The 15,707-nt window shown below is 31.4% G+C and overlaps 1 protein-coding gene across 1 annotated transcript; it reads right to left on the bottom strand.

Annotated features, from left to right (window-relative positions):
• Window positions 1-8,580: 8,580 nt before the first annotated feature.
• LOC105770423 (FCS-Like Zinc finger 5) lies at window positions 8,581-9,825 on the bottom strand. Its single transcript, XM_012591622.2, has 2 exons — window positions 9,383-9,825; window positions 8,581-9,024 (listed from the first exon to the last, which is right to left on the bottom strand). The coding sequence occupies exons 1-2, from the start codon at window positions 9,718-9,720 to the stop codon at window positions 8,856-8,858; spliced, it is 507 nt and encodes a 168-aa protein (XP_012447076.2). The 5' UTR covers window positions 9,721-9,825; the 3' UTR covers window positions 8,581-8,855.
• Between the last annotated feature and the right edge of the window lie 5,882 nt (window positions 9,826-15,707).

Raw genomic sequence — 15,707 nt, 5'->3', positions numbered from 1 at the left:
CCCACGTTGATTATTTTAATGGAGAAACAAATTTAAAAGAAATTATTTCATTGTAAAATGAGTTTAAAGGATTAGTTTGAATGCTTACTTGCATGATAATTAAAATTCATATTCGATTTGCTCGAATTTTTGTTTTCTTTTTAAATGATATTGTAACCCATTGTAAAAAAAATCATCATTTATTTTTTTGTTATAATTAAAATATCTATTATCAGTAGTAATGAAAATCCTCTAGCCGTAAGTATTCTTCAAAGAAGTAAATAACTAGTCATGAAATGTGTTTCATTCACATGAGTGAGAATAGACCTGATCATGAGCTGGACTATTCGCTCAAGCCTAAAGGCCCGCCCGAAAAGTTAGAGGGTTTGAGAAAAATATAGGTTCAAAAAATGGATTTGGACAAAAAATAAGACACATTTTCCAAATGGACAGAGCTTCGGTAAGCTTTTCTTGGCTCAAGCCATGCCCGAATCTGCCTAAATTTATTGTTATTTTATTATTATATTGTTATTATTTTGTTGTTATTGTTTGGATATTGTATAACTCTTGTTTAGTTGCTACTGTTTCAGTATACAAAATGACAACTATTTGGTTATTATACTTAAATAGCACTAAATAGCACTAAGATAGTTGCTACTATTTTAGAGGTATTTGCTTGTTAAGTTGCAACTATCTTAGTGTTATTTAATATAAAGACCTTTTTTTTAATGTACTTTCAATTTGTTAGGAAACATTTATTTTAATATTTTTAGTGTATTTGATGTATTATATATTTTTTAAATTTTTTATATAAAAAATAATATAATAATTTTAATACGGGTGGGTTGGGCTCAAGTTTAGCATTTTTATCTGGGTCATGCTTGAGAAAAATTTTAGGCCTATTTTTTGAATCGAATTGGGCCCGAGCTTTAGAAAGCGGGCCTAAAATTTTGCATCGCCTTGACCCGAACCTGGCTTGACCCATGATCAGGTCTAAATGAGAATATATTAATATTTACATTATTATAATTTAAAAATATTTATGTATATATTAATATTAACATTATTATAATTTTAACAATATTATTTATTTCTATATATTTTAAAATTTATTATATGTTTTTTATATATTTCTTTGAATATTTTAGAATTAGGATCAAATTGAGACTATTTGTAAATTTTGAGTTATTTTTAAAAATTATAAGTAAATCGATATAATATGTAAAAATTAAGGGCTAAATTTATTATTATGCCATTTTTAATTATCACATCACCCTCTAGTCAAATACTTAACGAAAATGGATAAAAATAACAATAGTTACCAATTAAAAGAAATTATGACAAAAAAAATAAACCAGCATATAGTTGAGTGAATCATAGTTTACTCATGCTTTTATTACTTCTAAAACTCAATGATTAAAAAACAAACAAATAGAGAGTGACTTTATATACAAGCTTACATGCAATAAACAAGCCTTATCTTAAAGTAAATAACCCACTAAGCTAATTAGTAGAAACAAGTTTTGACCAAAATACTGTGTCATGCATCCACCAACATACATCCACAACAATCGATCAAAGCTTTGAATCCATATCCAACACTCCCTCTTCACTCAAAGCTGCAAACTCCAGGTTGTTGCCTGAAAAATTCGTGTTTTACTTGTGAAATTGATTTTATAAAATGTTTATAAGTGGCTCACTTATTTTACAAAAATACAAATAAGACTTCGAATAAAATGATGCAAACATTGAAGTGTTTGGTTCTACCATTAAAAGTTGGGTTATTTGTCATACAAACTAGTCGAACTATTGTCACAAACGATGTCACCTATCTGCTTCTAATTGAAATATACAGGAATTCTCCTTAGCCAAATTGTTTGACAAGCTGAAGAAGTTGATGCAATATACTCAGCATCAAAGGTTGATAAGGCCACCACTTCGTGTTTCTTTCAACTCCACGAAATTGCTCTAGACCCAAGGTTGAAAATGAAACTTGATGTTGTTTCTTCAGTAGCTCGGGTTATTATGAGAGTTTTCGTAAGTTCATATAAGACTTGAAAATGATTATACGTTATTTTGAATTGTGTTATATACAAGTAAGCATGTTATTTTGATTGAAATTTATTGTAGTTGCTTCGGCAATAAATGTAGCATCTTGTGGTTTAGGTCTGTCAATCGGGTTGGGTAAAGGGTGTTACAAGATGACATTTAAGAAGAGTTAGAAAATATTTATTTTAAGTTTCATAATCCCTTGTTCGACAAAGTTTGGTGCAAGGTTTTTGGTTACAAATGCAGAGGCGGAGGTTGTTAATGCTAGTTGCATATCACATATGAAAAGCAAGTTGCAATTCACTTTTTAACTAGATATTATGCAACTTGTCTTATTTATTGGCATGTTTTGACCTATATATCTTAATTATTTACTTACATTGTTGTTGGGATTTTGAGCAGCAAATCTCGAGATTTTAATTGGAGAAAAGATCAGATTAGGTAATGAAAATTCTTAGAAATCTTAGTGTGATCTTATTTAAAGAGATTCTAACATTGTAGAAGTTAAAGTCAATAATATCTCTCTTATTTTATTTCTTAATAAGTAATTTAGTTGGGTGAAATTTCAAACCTTCAATTGAATCATACTTGCTCATTTAAAAATATATTACAATTAGTGTCTATATAAATACTTGTGTTTCCACTTTTGAAGAAGAATGAGAACACTTATTTTGTTTGTAGTAAGTAACTTATTTTCAGTACAATATTTACTTTGTAAATAAATTATTTTTCGTGTTCAGCTTTTTAAGGAAAAATTTTAATGGGAGAATAATCTTAAATTGATGTATAAAACGAACTAAACTTAAATTACATCTTATATTGCAAATTAAAAGCTCGACAAACATATGATAATTTTTCCTATTCTTATGTCTATCTCTATTTTTACTCATCCAAATGCATTTGGGAGGTATCTCTGTTAAAATTTAAAATCATGATTTATGGTTGCCTTGTTTGTCTCTAACACCAAAACTTGCAAAGTGGGTTGGGAAAAGTTTGAGTTATTTTTCCTTAAAGCATGAAACCTCGAAAAAAGTTGTTTGAAGTTTTTAGAATAAAATAAATAAATATAAATATTTCGGAGAAAAAAAAAAGGAAAGCAATTAGGTTGGAATCTAATGGAGTTAGTTGTATTCTAATAGGGTGAATATAATGAGAGAGGGAGCAATCCATGTTTAAATTTTTGGAGGACAAAGTAGATGTAAATTTACAAAATTATAATTTTTAGTGTTATATATCAAGAAAAAACAAAAATCATGAGCCTTCACCCTAAACGGGATTCTGTTCTGTCCCCGGATGTTGTTTTGCTTTGGAAGACTTATGCCACCAAGATGATCGAGTAGCTGCATTCTGTTTCTCTTCACGCTAAAAACTCTTGTTTTATCAAATTACACTTTTTATTAACGAAAAAGTAATCTTACGATCAATGTGTTGTGGGTCATATATTGTGAACCAATTACTGAGGATGGGACCTTTTTTGTCCATAAGGAATCATTATTAAAATTTTCAATAATAATTTAAGCTCTCTAGCTACTTGGCCCTTGTTATGATACATACCCAAATTCTTTCTCCCTCTACTAGGCAACTATGCAAACTTTGCTTCATCTACATTGTTACCCTTCTTGCTTAGTACATCAAATTCACCACCACACTCATTATTTAGAGCCAAAAGAGAAGTGGTTAAACTTTTATATATATATTTCAAATATGTTATATTGAAAGTGAACTAATTTATTTATAATATAACCATTTTATTTTTACAATTTAATTCAAATTCAAAATTTCAAATTAACACAATATTACTAATTCGATTAATAGCCGACTAAGTCTTAATTTCACTTATATCGACATTATTATTAGTACAAGATGATATAAGTTCGAATACATTGACACATATTTATCCAAAGAGTTATATTCAAGCTTTCTTCAAAATCTATTATATTAAACCATTTATATAAGTTACAATTAGAATATACTTCTAACCTTACTTTAAGAAAATTGAATCCCTCTTAAGCATACTCTGACCTCTCTCTCGGTCTCTCCTCTCGCGCTCAATGCGTTTCACCTCCTCTGCTATCTTTGCCTTGTCAATCAAGGCCGCAAAAAATCACTCCCTTTGAGGAGCCATCAAAACTCTCATATCATATCTCAGTCTCTCCTCGAACCGAATACTCCTCTCATAGACATTCAGAACCAAACTGAGTGCATACCTGTTCAATCTCAGAAACTCAACCTCATACCCGATCACAGACCTCTCACTCTGAACTAAGCTCATCACGTCTATGAGACTCCACATAACTCGCCCCCACATACTTACTTTGGAAGGCGCTCTTGAAGAAATCCCAAGTGATCTGTTCGGGTTGGGAACCCTGCTCAACAATCAACCACCACCGGTAAGCTTCATCTCGAAGCAGATATACGACACCCCTCAATTTCTGTATAGGAGTGTAGTTGATGTCATTCATAATACGTTTGGTGGACTCTAACCAGTACTCGGCCACTATAGGGGTGAATCCAGTGACACCCCTAAACAACTCAGCACCATTCGACTAGAGTCGTTCAGTAACCGACCCTTGGCTCCTATATCCAAAATAAGTCCTAGCGACCCTCTCCCAAACATGCAGTATAGCTTGGGATAGTGCGTTGTCCCTAGTTATTGGAGTCTAAAACCCAGTTTCAACAGTAAGAGAACCAACAGTTTCGCTGGTCTCCAAATTGGGCATACTACCCATAGAGGATGACTTTGCTCGAGATCCCCCTCGACGCCCGCGGTGCCCAATGAGAACTACGTCCATGACTACCGCGCGAATTCATTATTTCAGTTTATCTACAATGCTAAAAGTTCACAGATAAGTTCAGAGTTCTCATCAGATATCTCATTTCACTGTTCATACCATAGTCTTTAACCTAAGACACAAGTTCAATTCCTACAATATTTTCTAGCTAAATAATACAGCTAAGACAGAAGTACTTATAGGTTCAGCGTCGGTATCTCGGTCTTTTATAAAATTAGTTTTCAGAGTTAATCATATAAACGTTTTATTCAAAATCATACTTTTCATAAAAACAGGAGCCTAGAAAACACAGCCCGGGTTTTGAAACCTGACTCTAATACCACTAAATGTAACACTCCAAATTCAGCCTAGACAACATGACCAAGTCTGGAGAGCTACATCAACTCTTTCATAGAAAAAAATCCAACCTTTAATAATTATAGTTTAGACAACCCAAAATATTTAAAAGTTTATAATCAGAATGTAAACCAAACATTTAAAGTACACAAACCCAGAAAGATAATAACAACATAAAACCAAATATCATAACAAGTTAGTTAAACAATCTAGCTGAGCTCTCGACACACTGACCCGATCAAGTCTGAGGATTACCTGAAATTCAAACAACAGTCGAAGTGAGTTTACACACTCAATGTGTAACTTATGAACTAAATATGTACAGACGGATCTCACTTTCAGATATTATTTAGTCGGATATCATAATCAGAAATAGATACAGAACATATCATATACAGTTACAGATTCAAAAACAGAACATATTAGATACAGTTTCAGATTCAGATACAAATGCAGAGTCTTACCCTCATCTACTATACACTATCTCTGACCATCCCAGCACACCATTTAGGGTATCAAATACTCATCCTGCCTCACATACCACTGAGTGTCAATATGACACATTTCAAAATGATTACAAACTATCTGCCAGATCAAAACGCGATAAACTGCCAGAATCATATATAAGCTTGTGGCTCAGCCACTAAAATCTATAGATTATTAAACTGCCACACTTCCTCCTTTATACACTCTCAACCCAATGCAGATACAGATTTAACAGATATCAGATATACGTATATGGTAATACCAATTCAGACCATAATCATGTAATGTTGTTGCACTTATTTATCAGGTATCACGTCAATACATGTATGTAAACAACAGAATATTCAGTAACAGATCATCAGATAACTAATTTTCTTACTAAATTAGACCATGCGGACCCTATGGTAGACCTACGTTCGATTTGAACAACATTTACGGTCTTAGGAAAAAAATTAGAATTTGACCCACACGCTCGTGTGGATTCACACAGCCTGGATGGCTGGCCCTTGTGGTTTACATGGCCTGGCACACGATCGTGTGGCTCAAACAATGAGTTACACGGTCTGACACACAGCCCCACACATGTTTGTGTGACTCAAGAACTTAAATACATCTCATACGACCTAGACATACACCCGTGTCCTTGGCCTATGCGACTCAAACTCCAAAACAATGAGTTACACGGCTTGGACACACGTCTGTGTCTCTAGCCCGTGTGACTCTAAAGGCAAAATAGTGAGTTACATGGCCTAGACACAGACTTGTGTCCTTAGCCCGTTTGACTCTAAAGCTAAAACAATAAGTTACAAGGCTTAGACACACGCCTGTGTCCCTGGCCTGTGTGACCCTAAAGCCAAAATAGTGAGTTACACGACCTCACATACGGTCGTGTGACGTCGACAACCATGTTTTTTAGCCTCTTTCATTAGCAAGTTTTCAAGTTTTCGTTACACACCTGGTATAGATTCGATGCCAGAGCAATACGGGGAAACTGGAACCTAAAAACGACCATCAAATAACCAATTTAACGAAACAATCGAACTAAATGATAAATAAACCACCATCAACCTTCATCTAAAACTTCGACACACAACCCTCAAACAAACAAAATATACTTACCTGCAAACCAACAACACACACTCGAATCCTAGGTAGGAGGAGGAACATTAGGAATCTTTTGATCTTCCCCTAACATATCGAAACAACAACCAAGACAAGAGAAATTAAAACACAACAATGGAATTTGAGGGAAAAACTCCAATTTACAACGAATCCAACACAAACAATGAATTAACCCGTAAAATCTTACCTTAACGAATGAAATCGAACACAGAATGACATAATTCAATAAATCACACCACAACAAAGTAAAAAGAAGGTCACAAAATAACGAGCAAGAACAAAAATAAATAAAAAGAAGAAAACAATAATGAAAACAAAAAATGGAAGGAAGAACGTAAGAGGAAAAACTTTCTTTTTTTTTTAAACATATTTAATTAATTAAAAGTGAACTAATTATCACACCATGTCAAAAAAAAGTCCTCTTCACTTATGTCAAGACTTGAACTCAAGACCACAAGTATACAAAAGTTTAACCATTGAACCAACATGCTCATTCTTAACATAAAAACACACAAAATTAAACTTAATCCAAGAAGTTAAGGATTGGGGTTAAACCAAAATAAATAGCAAAACCCCAAAAGAAAGAATTGAACCCCCACCCTAGACCATACAAGTAGAGCACTTAGCCACAGTTACAAAAACTTAATTATAACAAGATTTAGCAAACAACACTCAAAATTTTGGGGCGTTACAGCTAAATTTATTATTATACTAATTTTAAAAATTGTCACATCATCTTTCCATTAATTATTTAACAGCCGATGGTAAAAAAAGAAGAAGACAAAATTAAATAATTGAGTGATCATTTTATAAATTTTCATAGATAGCTACCAATATAGTTTTGTTGACTATTGCATGGAGAAGTAAAGGGTGAGTTGAGAGTTATGTATTTAATGTAATAAAGGTGTTAAATGCTTATGAAATGATTAGAATATTGATTAAGGCATGGGCTGAAGTGGTGGATTGATTGGATGGCATTTAACTCTTTTAAACGGGAAAGGTCATTTTAAAGAAGACAACTACACGCTGGATTGGTATTCACAATAAACTTTGCACATTGTGATTTTAATTAGGGTTTCGGCTTTTGAGCCCTTCAATGGATCTTCTCCTTATTTAACAACAACATAAGAAATGAAACAAACAATTGCCTACCATTTTGATAACAATAATGTGTTTCATTTTGTTCCTCCTTTTATTTCTTACATTCACTTTGTGCAAATTTCCATGCAAAGCTGACTAAGCCACACCACTAATCAATTGTCAGTATCATATTAGCAGCAAATTCCCTTTTATGTAAATCATTTCTCTTTTAATTTTATTTCTTTAAAGATTTTGTGCTTCGGATTTAATTTCTCTTAAAAAATTAATTTATTATGCAATTAAAACTTAGTCATCTAATCTAATAAAGGGAACAATTTTTCCATCCTAGTTAGGACAATTATTGCTACAATATGTATTTATTCATATTGCAATTTTTCTTTCAATCAGGTCGGGTTCTTCGTAGTGGCGGCCAGAATTAAATTGTATATTTTTATAATAGTAAATATGTAATTTTATCATTTTAATAATCTATATCTTTATAATTTTTAAAAAATTAAATTAAATTTTTATTATTTTTAAAACACGTAAGTGTAATTTTACTATTTTTAATTTAAAATTTTATAAATTATAAAAGATCTGAACGAAAAATTTTGTATTTTAAAGGGGACAAAACATCTGTCAGCCCCATATCTCCACCATTGGTTCTTCATCAACCCTTGAAGCAATTAATAAGCCCAGTAGGGAAAACAACCAAAAAAAAAATGAAGAACTAATATTCAAAACCTACTTAGAGCTGCAATTTTTTCTTGCATTAAGTAATAACAAAAATAAGAAGATTTATAGGAAAAGGTAGGGATTTAGACTTTGGGGGTATGATTATGATCATTTTTGGATCCACAGAAAATAACATGTCCAAAACTTGTCCCATTAACATTACAAAGCTAAAACTTGCACTCCCCATACATCCATCCATACATACATACATATATTTTGATTCCTTCTAGTAGCATGGAAATTGGGCTTGGTAAAATTCCTTTTTGGCCACGCTAATTAATATAACTGTACGGCGGCAACCGTCTCGCCTTTGGCGGAGACACCGGATCTGGCAACAGATGAAGCGGCGGCTTGTTTCTTGGATGCTATCGAACATTTCTCTCTTTTCTCGTCTTGGTTCATCTGTTGTTGCCTGCACTCTAGGCTGCAAAATGCACTATCACCCCTGCAATTAAGCAAATAAATAAAGTTCCATCATGAGTTAATCGTGTAATGATAATGATTCATCATGAAAAAGATTGAACTTGAAAATTGTCTATCATTAAGTTTTACCCCAAAATAAATATTAAATTCAATCTATTAAACAAAAAACCAGGCAATTGAAAGTTTCTGACATCAATAATCTAGACATGATCTAGAAATTCTTCTACTTTTCTGAAGTTGAGATTTAAGATTCCAACTTTGTTCTTACTTTATAAAAAAATTGTCAGATAATGTACTAAATATATATATTTAATCAAAATATACCATTTTTTTAAAAGAAAGAAAGAAAAAGAGGAGGAAGGGAAAAATAAATAAATAACCTGTACATATAAATATCACGTCCAGGAACAAGGCGACGTCTGCAAAGACCGCAAGACCTTAAGAAATGAGGGGTTTCCATAAAATCAGCTAAGTGTCTCCTATGAACTCTAGGTGACACCGTCGCCAAGGACCGCTGATCTAAACCTCCATCATCAGCCTGTATCTGTGGACCCCAAACGCCAGCTTGCTGTATAGGGTGGTTTTTAAAAGGGTTAAGTGGATCAGGCGGTGGAGCTGCTTCAGCAACGTTGCTTGTGTTTAGATCAAAAGTGATCTCCATCAAGCTTGTCGTTCTCTTCATCGGTTGCCTCGGCCTCGGTCTCTTCCCTAGCTGCATCTTCTTCTTTCGTTATTTTCTTGACAAAAAGGTCTCCAAGGGAAAACAGACAGGTGAAGAAGTGGAGAAGTGGAGATGGGGCAGATAAAAGAAGAGCCAGAAACCCAGGAATGAATCTCAGCCCTTCATTTCGTTTTCTTTAATGTAGCCAGTTTATGGTATTTGGCATCACATCATTGCAAGTCCACGTCATACTAATAATAAAATTAAATTATGTGTAAAAATGATACGGTAAGCTTAGGATACTCTAAAATTCCCCAATGACGGCTTTAGTTGGTTTTCAGTTTTTAAGTGCCAATTAGAAACGGAGATTTTATATTTGGACGGAGGGAGTTTTGGGCATCATCTCACATTAAATTGGTACCAAAATAATTACGTACTTCTGACCCCAAAATTAAAAAAATACTTCCCAAGCAATCATTATATGTCCATTTATGTATCACATATTTGAATAATTAGAGTGTGTCTGTATATTAATGGAAGTATAATTATTAGGATAATAATTTCGTTATTTTGTAATTATAAGGAGTTTTTAAAATATACTTAATTAATAGAGTGTAATTATATGCTTTTTTTATATAATGATTGGTAATATAAAATATAATCACATAACTACATAATTTTATATTTAATTTAAAAATAATATTAATTTTTATAAAAATTGTCAATAATATATGTTAGTCCAAAAAAGTATTCAATAATACCATTATACTAACTTGGGGAGGGATCCACTTACTCATTGTCATTACTGGTTAGTCCTTGACTACATATAAATATTATGTAATTTAGTTCAATATTGAGTAGGTCAAAATGTAAAAAAGTTAACTCCCGGCAAAATCAAATTATTTAAATGAAATTGGTATACATAATTTATTAAAATTAAATTATTCAATTTAAACTTGAATCGATTTTTATTTTTTAATTTTTCTTCAACCCTAAGGGTGCGTTTGGTTCGCTGTATTGGATTAGAGGTGTATTGGATTAGAGGTGTATTGGGATTAGAGGTGTATTGGATTAGAGGTGTAATAGCTAATCCACTGTTTGGTTGAATGTAATGGAATAGAGGCGTAATAGTAATCTTGTGTTTGGTTGAATGTAATAAAGGTGTAATAGCATAATGGAAAAAACTAAAATGACTAGAATACCCTTAGCATAAAATTGTTTTGGTAAATGATTATTGTTATTGTTATTTAAATTTTAATAAGATTATTATTATCGTAATAAATATTTTAATCATATTTAAACATAATTATAATTAAATATATTTTAATTAAAATATATAATTTAATAAAATTCTTATAATTAGCGAAAATTGTTTTGGTAAATGATTATTGTTAATGTTATTTAATTTTAATAAGATTATTATTATCAATAATAAATATCTTAATCATATTTAAACATAATTATTATTAAATATATTTTAATTAAAATATATAATTTAATAAAATTCTTATAATTAGCGAAATTTGTTATTGTTATTTAAATTTTAATAAGATTATTAATATCAATAATAAATAATTTAATCATATTTAAACATAATTATTATTAAATACATTATAATTTTGGTATATAATTTAATAAAATTCTTAATAATTCATATTCTTATATGAATTTACTCAAATCATAATATATGATACTAAATGAAAATTTGAAATAATTAATATTAAATATATTTTAATTAAAATATATGATTTAATACAATTTAAAATAATTATTATTAAATATAATTTCATAAAATGTTCTTATGAATTTACTAAAATAAAAATATAACTAGAGAATTATTTTCGCATAAACATAATTAACTTATACTAAGAAAAGTTAGATGAAAATGAAATTGTACATCATAATCCATATGTTATATAGTTTTACAACATCAAAAGTTTGAACATTGATATTTAATGGTGAGAAAGAAATCTTCTGACCCATTCCAATCGGGCAACAGAAGGTAAACTAAAGAAAACGATCATTTGATTTGGATGATCGGGAATTTTACTCAAAGCATCATACCGCTGATCGTCGGTTAAACCTTCAATTGACCATAAGGCTGAATATAAATTTGAAGCTTTTTCTTCCATATTCTCTTCTGACTTGTGCTGAACTACCACCTCGGAGGCAATACTCCTACTGATTTTATCGCCAACGGCCTGGATTTTTTCCCCCAACAAGGTGGCAGCCTCCTCAAATGAAGAATACACATCATCACGAGCATCAGATTTCTTCTTTCTCTTGTTTGAAGATGAGGAACCCCCTTGGTCTCTATCTCCTCGCGGATCCGTGCGAAACATCCATGTCGTCTAAAGAGACGTCGACAGCAGATTATAGAATGTGTTTCTCTCTTCATTCATATATGTAGTACGTTCATCCTCAGCATGTATTTCTTCAAGAACATCAGCAGCTGTTTGAGCGTCTTTCCCAGTCGCATGTCTGAACTGAGAGGCTTCTTTGTGACTCTAAAAAAAACGAGGAAATCATATTAGTCCATGTGTTTTGTAAAAAAACAAATTAATACTTGAAATACATTTTACCTTAACATAGGATTCCCAAACAAGATCTTCAAGAACAACGAAACGCCTATGCTCGTCCCAACCAAAACCGCTGTTGTTCTGACCATTAAGCATGTCGTAGACGACTGACCATTCCCTTTTTAGGCACCTAATCCGAGATTCAATATTTGGTCTCGCCTTCAACATTGCTCTTGGTAAAGCCTTTTCTAGCATTTTCTCTAGCTCGTTCAAATAACCGCTTTGAACCCGATGTCGACATTAAATGTTCCTACATTGTGCAAATCCACCATGCAAGAAACCAAGGTGCATCCTCTTCGAACCCATTTTCTTTTGCTTCCTCGAGAAGCTTGAGAAGAAGCACCCGTTGGTGGAACACCTGACATATTGTTCTTAAGAAAAAAAACAAATACACATTATTTACTATTTTGAATATCATGAATCAAAAGGTGAACAGTTTATATATATTGTATCGGTAGTTCAATACTAAATTTAAATTTATAACACATGCTGAATGAAAAGATAATTAAATTATAATTCAACAAAGTTTAGTACAATACAGAATTGTAATCAAAGACTACCAAAGTTTAATAAACTAGATACATAAAATAACATCAACAAATCAATTCAAACTCAAATTGTCCCTAAACCTAACTAATTTCTAGATTCTTGCCATTCATCGAACATTTGGTTGGCTAGTTCCATCCTCCAAGTAGCCCAAGCATCCGATGGATGAATATTTGTGATATTCAGTTCATTGTCATCCACCACATTAGTAGGTAATCCTTCTCCCACCTCCGTTTCAATGGGATCAATACTCATATGGGTTCGAATAAAATTATGGAGCAAACAACATGCAATAATAATTCTATTGTGCACCCTTACAGGATAAAACGATGGACTCCTAAGTATTCCCCATCTAAGTTTTAATAAGCCAAGGCATCTTTCAATGACATTACGTGCTGAGGCATGTTTCATATTAAAAAACTCTTGCGGAGAACTTGGCTGATAACCCTGACGCCACTCGTTCAGATGATATCGCTGTCCTCTAAATGGTGCAAGAAATCCCTCACAATTTGTGTATCCAGCATCAACTAGATAATAACAACCTATAAAATAAATTGGCTAAAAAATGATTAATTCAGCAAACAAAGTTTGATCTTAATGAATAATTCAAATTCCTCTAACTATACAATCGTACCATGAGGAACTTTTAGTCTATGTCTTCTACTAATGGCATCTCAAGCACCCGTCCATCGGCAATCGAACCTTCCCAACCAGAAGAACATAAACAAATTGCATCTCGTGTACAAACACCGAGCATATTTGTTGCTATGTCACCTTTTCGGTGCGATATCTAGGTTTATCAACTGTTGGCACCCTAATCTTGATGTGGGTTCCATCAAGAGCACCTAAGCAATTCTATATCACATGATATAGAACATTGAGTTAGAACACTATGATTAATCATATTAGTCAACTAAATATTGTACAAGCTATATATAAAACTCGGTCTAATACCTTAAACCATTTCCACCTTGTGTCGGAAGAATCACCGTAATCGGGTCCGCTTTTAAATAAGACATCTTGTAAGCGTATGACAAGATTTAAAACATTATGAAATGCTCGCTTACGCTTCCCGGACCTCCTAAAGTGATGCTTGATAACTCGATTTTTAGGTGATGGGAGATGATATGTAAAAACATTGCTACTTGCTCATCAACAAGCATGAACCTTGACGACTTCAATCCCCTATCGATTCTAACATCTCACATAGTTTAAAAAGGCGCTCTATTCATCCGTACTTGTTCAATACAAGTCTCGTCACTAGCATATACAAGCCTCTTCACATAATCCCGTTGTGCATAAAAATCTACGGTATAGGACCTAATCCTTGGTCTATAAGTATGTAGGCTAAGGCTGGCACCCATTCTAAATAAGAACCAAATCGCGATTCTCTGATTTCCAACCAAATTGTCAATGCAAAGACCGATTCTTTTCGCCTCACACTTTGTACAATTAAGGCGAGATTTGAGCCATTCTCGCACCATATTAAAATTAGAACTCAAGATCAATCCCCTCACACTTTAGAGTAGAAAATTTTTTAAAATAAATATCGTATAAGATATATTTTTCAATTAATAAAATAGATAATTCATTAAATTTTTGTTGAGATGTTGTTAATCTTGAAGAAGATTTTATCAATTTTAATTTTAGAACATTTTCTCCGTTGATGCAACAAAAATATGAGTAATTAACATTAAGCGCATTTGAAAAAGGAACAAACTCTTTATGAATAATTATGTCAATTGAGTGTCATTTTATAATTTGATAATTTATTCAAAATAATATTATAATCAATTTGAATTAAATAAGGAATTTGAATATTATTAATTTAATAACAATTATATAAGCATCGAAATTGGAACTTGAGAGAATAACATTTATGTTCAAATTATAACTAAACTCATTATGATTTAATAAATTATAAAGCATGTTCAAATTTGTAGCTTTTGCTTTTGAGTTCAAAAATTATAATATAAATTTAAGAAGTAATACTATACTAGGCTTAATAATTATAGATAAAATTTTTTTATCAAATTTAAGGAAAATTGCTCCTAAGGTAATTAAATTGTTAATATATTTACCTAATGTCTCTCAACATTTCTAAAAACTTAAAAGAGAAACTGTAAAATTAGACCTTCAAATTAGTTAACTAACTATTAAATAAACATTATAAATAACACTTTAAAATTTATTTTTAAACTTTAGAGATGCAAAATTATTAAAATAAATCTCGTATAAGATATCTTTTCAATTAATAAAATAGCTAATTCTTTCAATTTTTGTTGAGATATTGTTAATGTTCAAGAAGATTTTATCAATTTTAATTTTGAGAATATTTTCTCCGTTGATGCAACAAAAACATGAGTAATTAACATTATACGCATTTGAAAAGGAATAAACTCTTTATGAATAATTATGTCTATTTTAGTGTCATTTTATAATTTGATAATTTCTTTGAAAACCATATTATAATCAATTCAATTAAATAAGAAATTTGAATATTATTATCAAGTATAAAAATTTGCGTTAGCATTTTAATCGGTTAAAAATAACATACAAATATTGATGTACCAAATCTTATTAGAAATTAACATATGAAGATTTAATCTTAACTTTGGACAAATTATAACCATCAAAATTGAAACTTGATTGTTTATACATAATTTACAAGATTTGAGATTTCATTTCATTTTAAATTTGGACATTATATAACCATCGAAATCGAAATTGAAACTTGATTGTTTATACATAATTAACCCTTAATCGAATATCTACCTCTACATCAAGTAACCCATTTACAGCATTTCATTTCAAAATCTAAATAATGAGCTATATCCTACCATACTTGCAATTAATTATCCCCAAAACAAGCGAGAACCGAACATATCACAACTCTTTCAAACAACAGAGAGTATCACA

Source organism: Gossypium raimondii, chromosome 5, assembly GCF_025698545.1.
Source record: "Gossypium raimondii isolate GPD5lz chromosome 5, ASM2569854v1, whole genome shotgun sequence".
In the NCBI taxonomy this organism is placed as follows: Eukaryota; Viridiplantae; Streptophyta; class Magnoliopsida; order Malvales; family Malvaceae; genus Gossypium; species Gossypium raimondii.
Note: the sequence above shows the minus strand (reverse complement) of the source record. Positions and strands in the feature narration are given on the sequence as shown.

What these genes read in the sequence shown, in the direction of transcription:
- LOC105770423 (XM_012591622.2), bottom strand. Translation starts at nt 9,720, where the DNA reads ATGCAGCTAGGGAAGAGACCGAGGCCGAGGCAACCGATGAAGAGAACG. An exon ending in CGTGATATTTATATGTACAG is followed by an intron (nt 9,025 to 9,382) that starts GTTATTTATTTA and finishes GCTTAATTGCAG; the next exon opens with GGGTGATAGTGCATTTTGCA.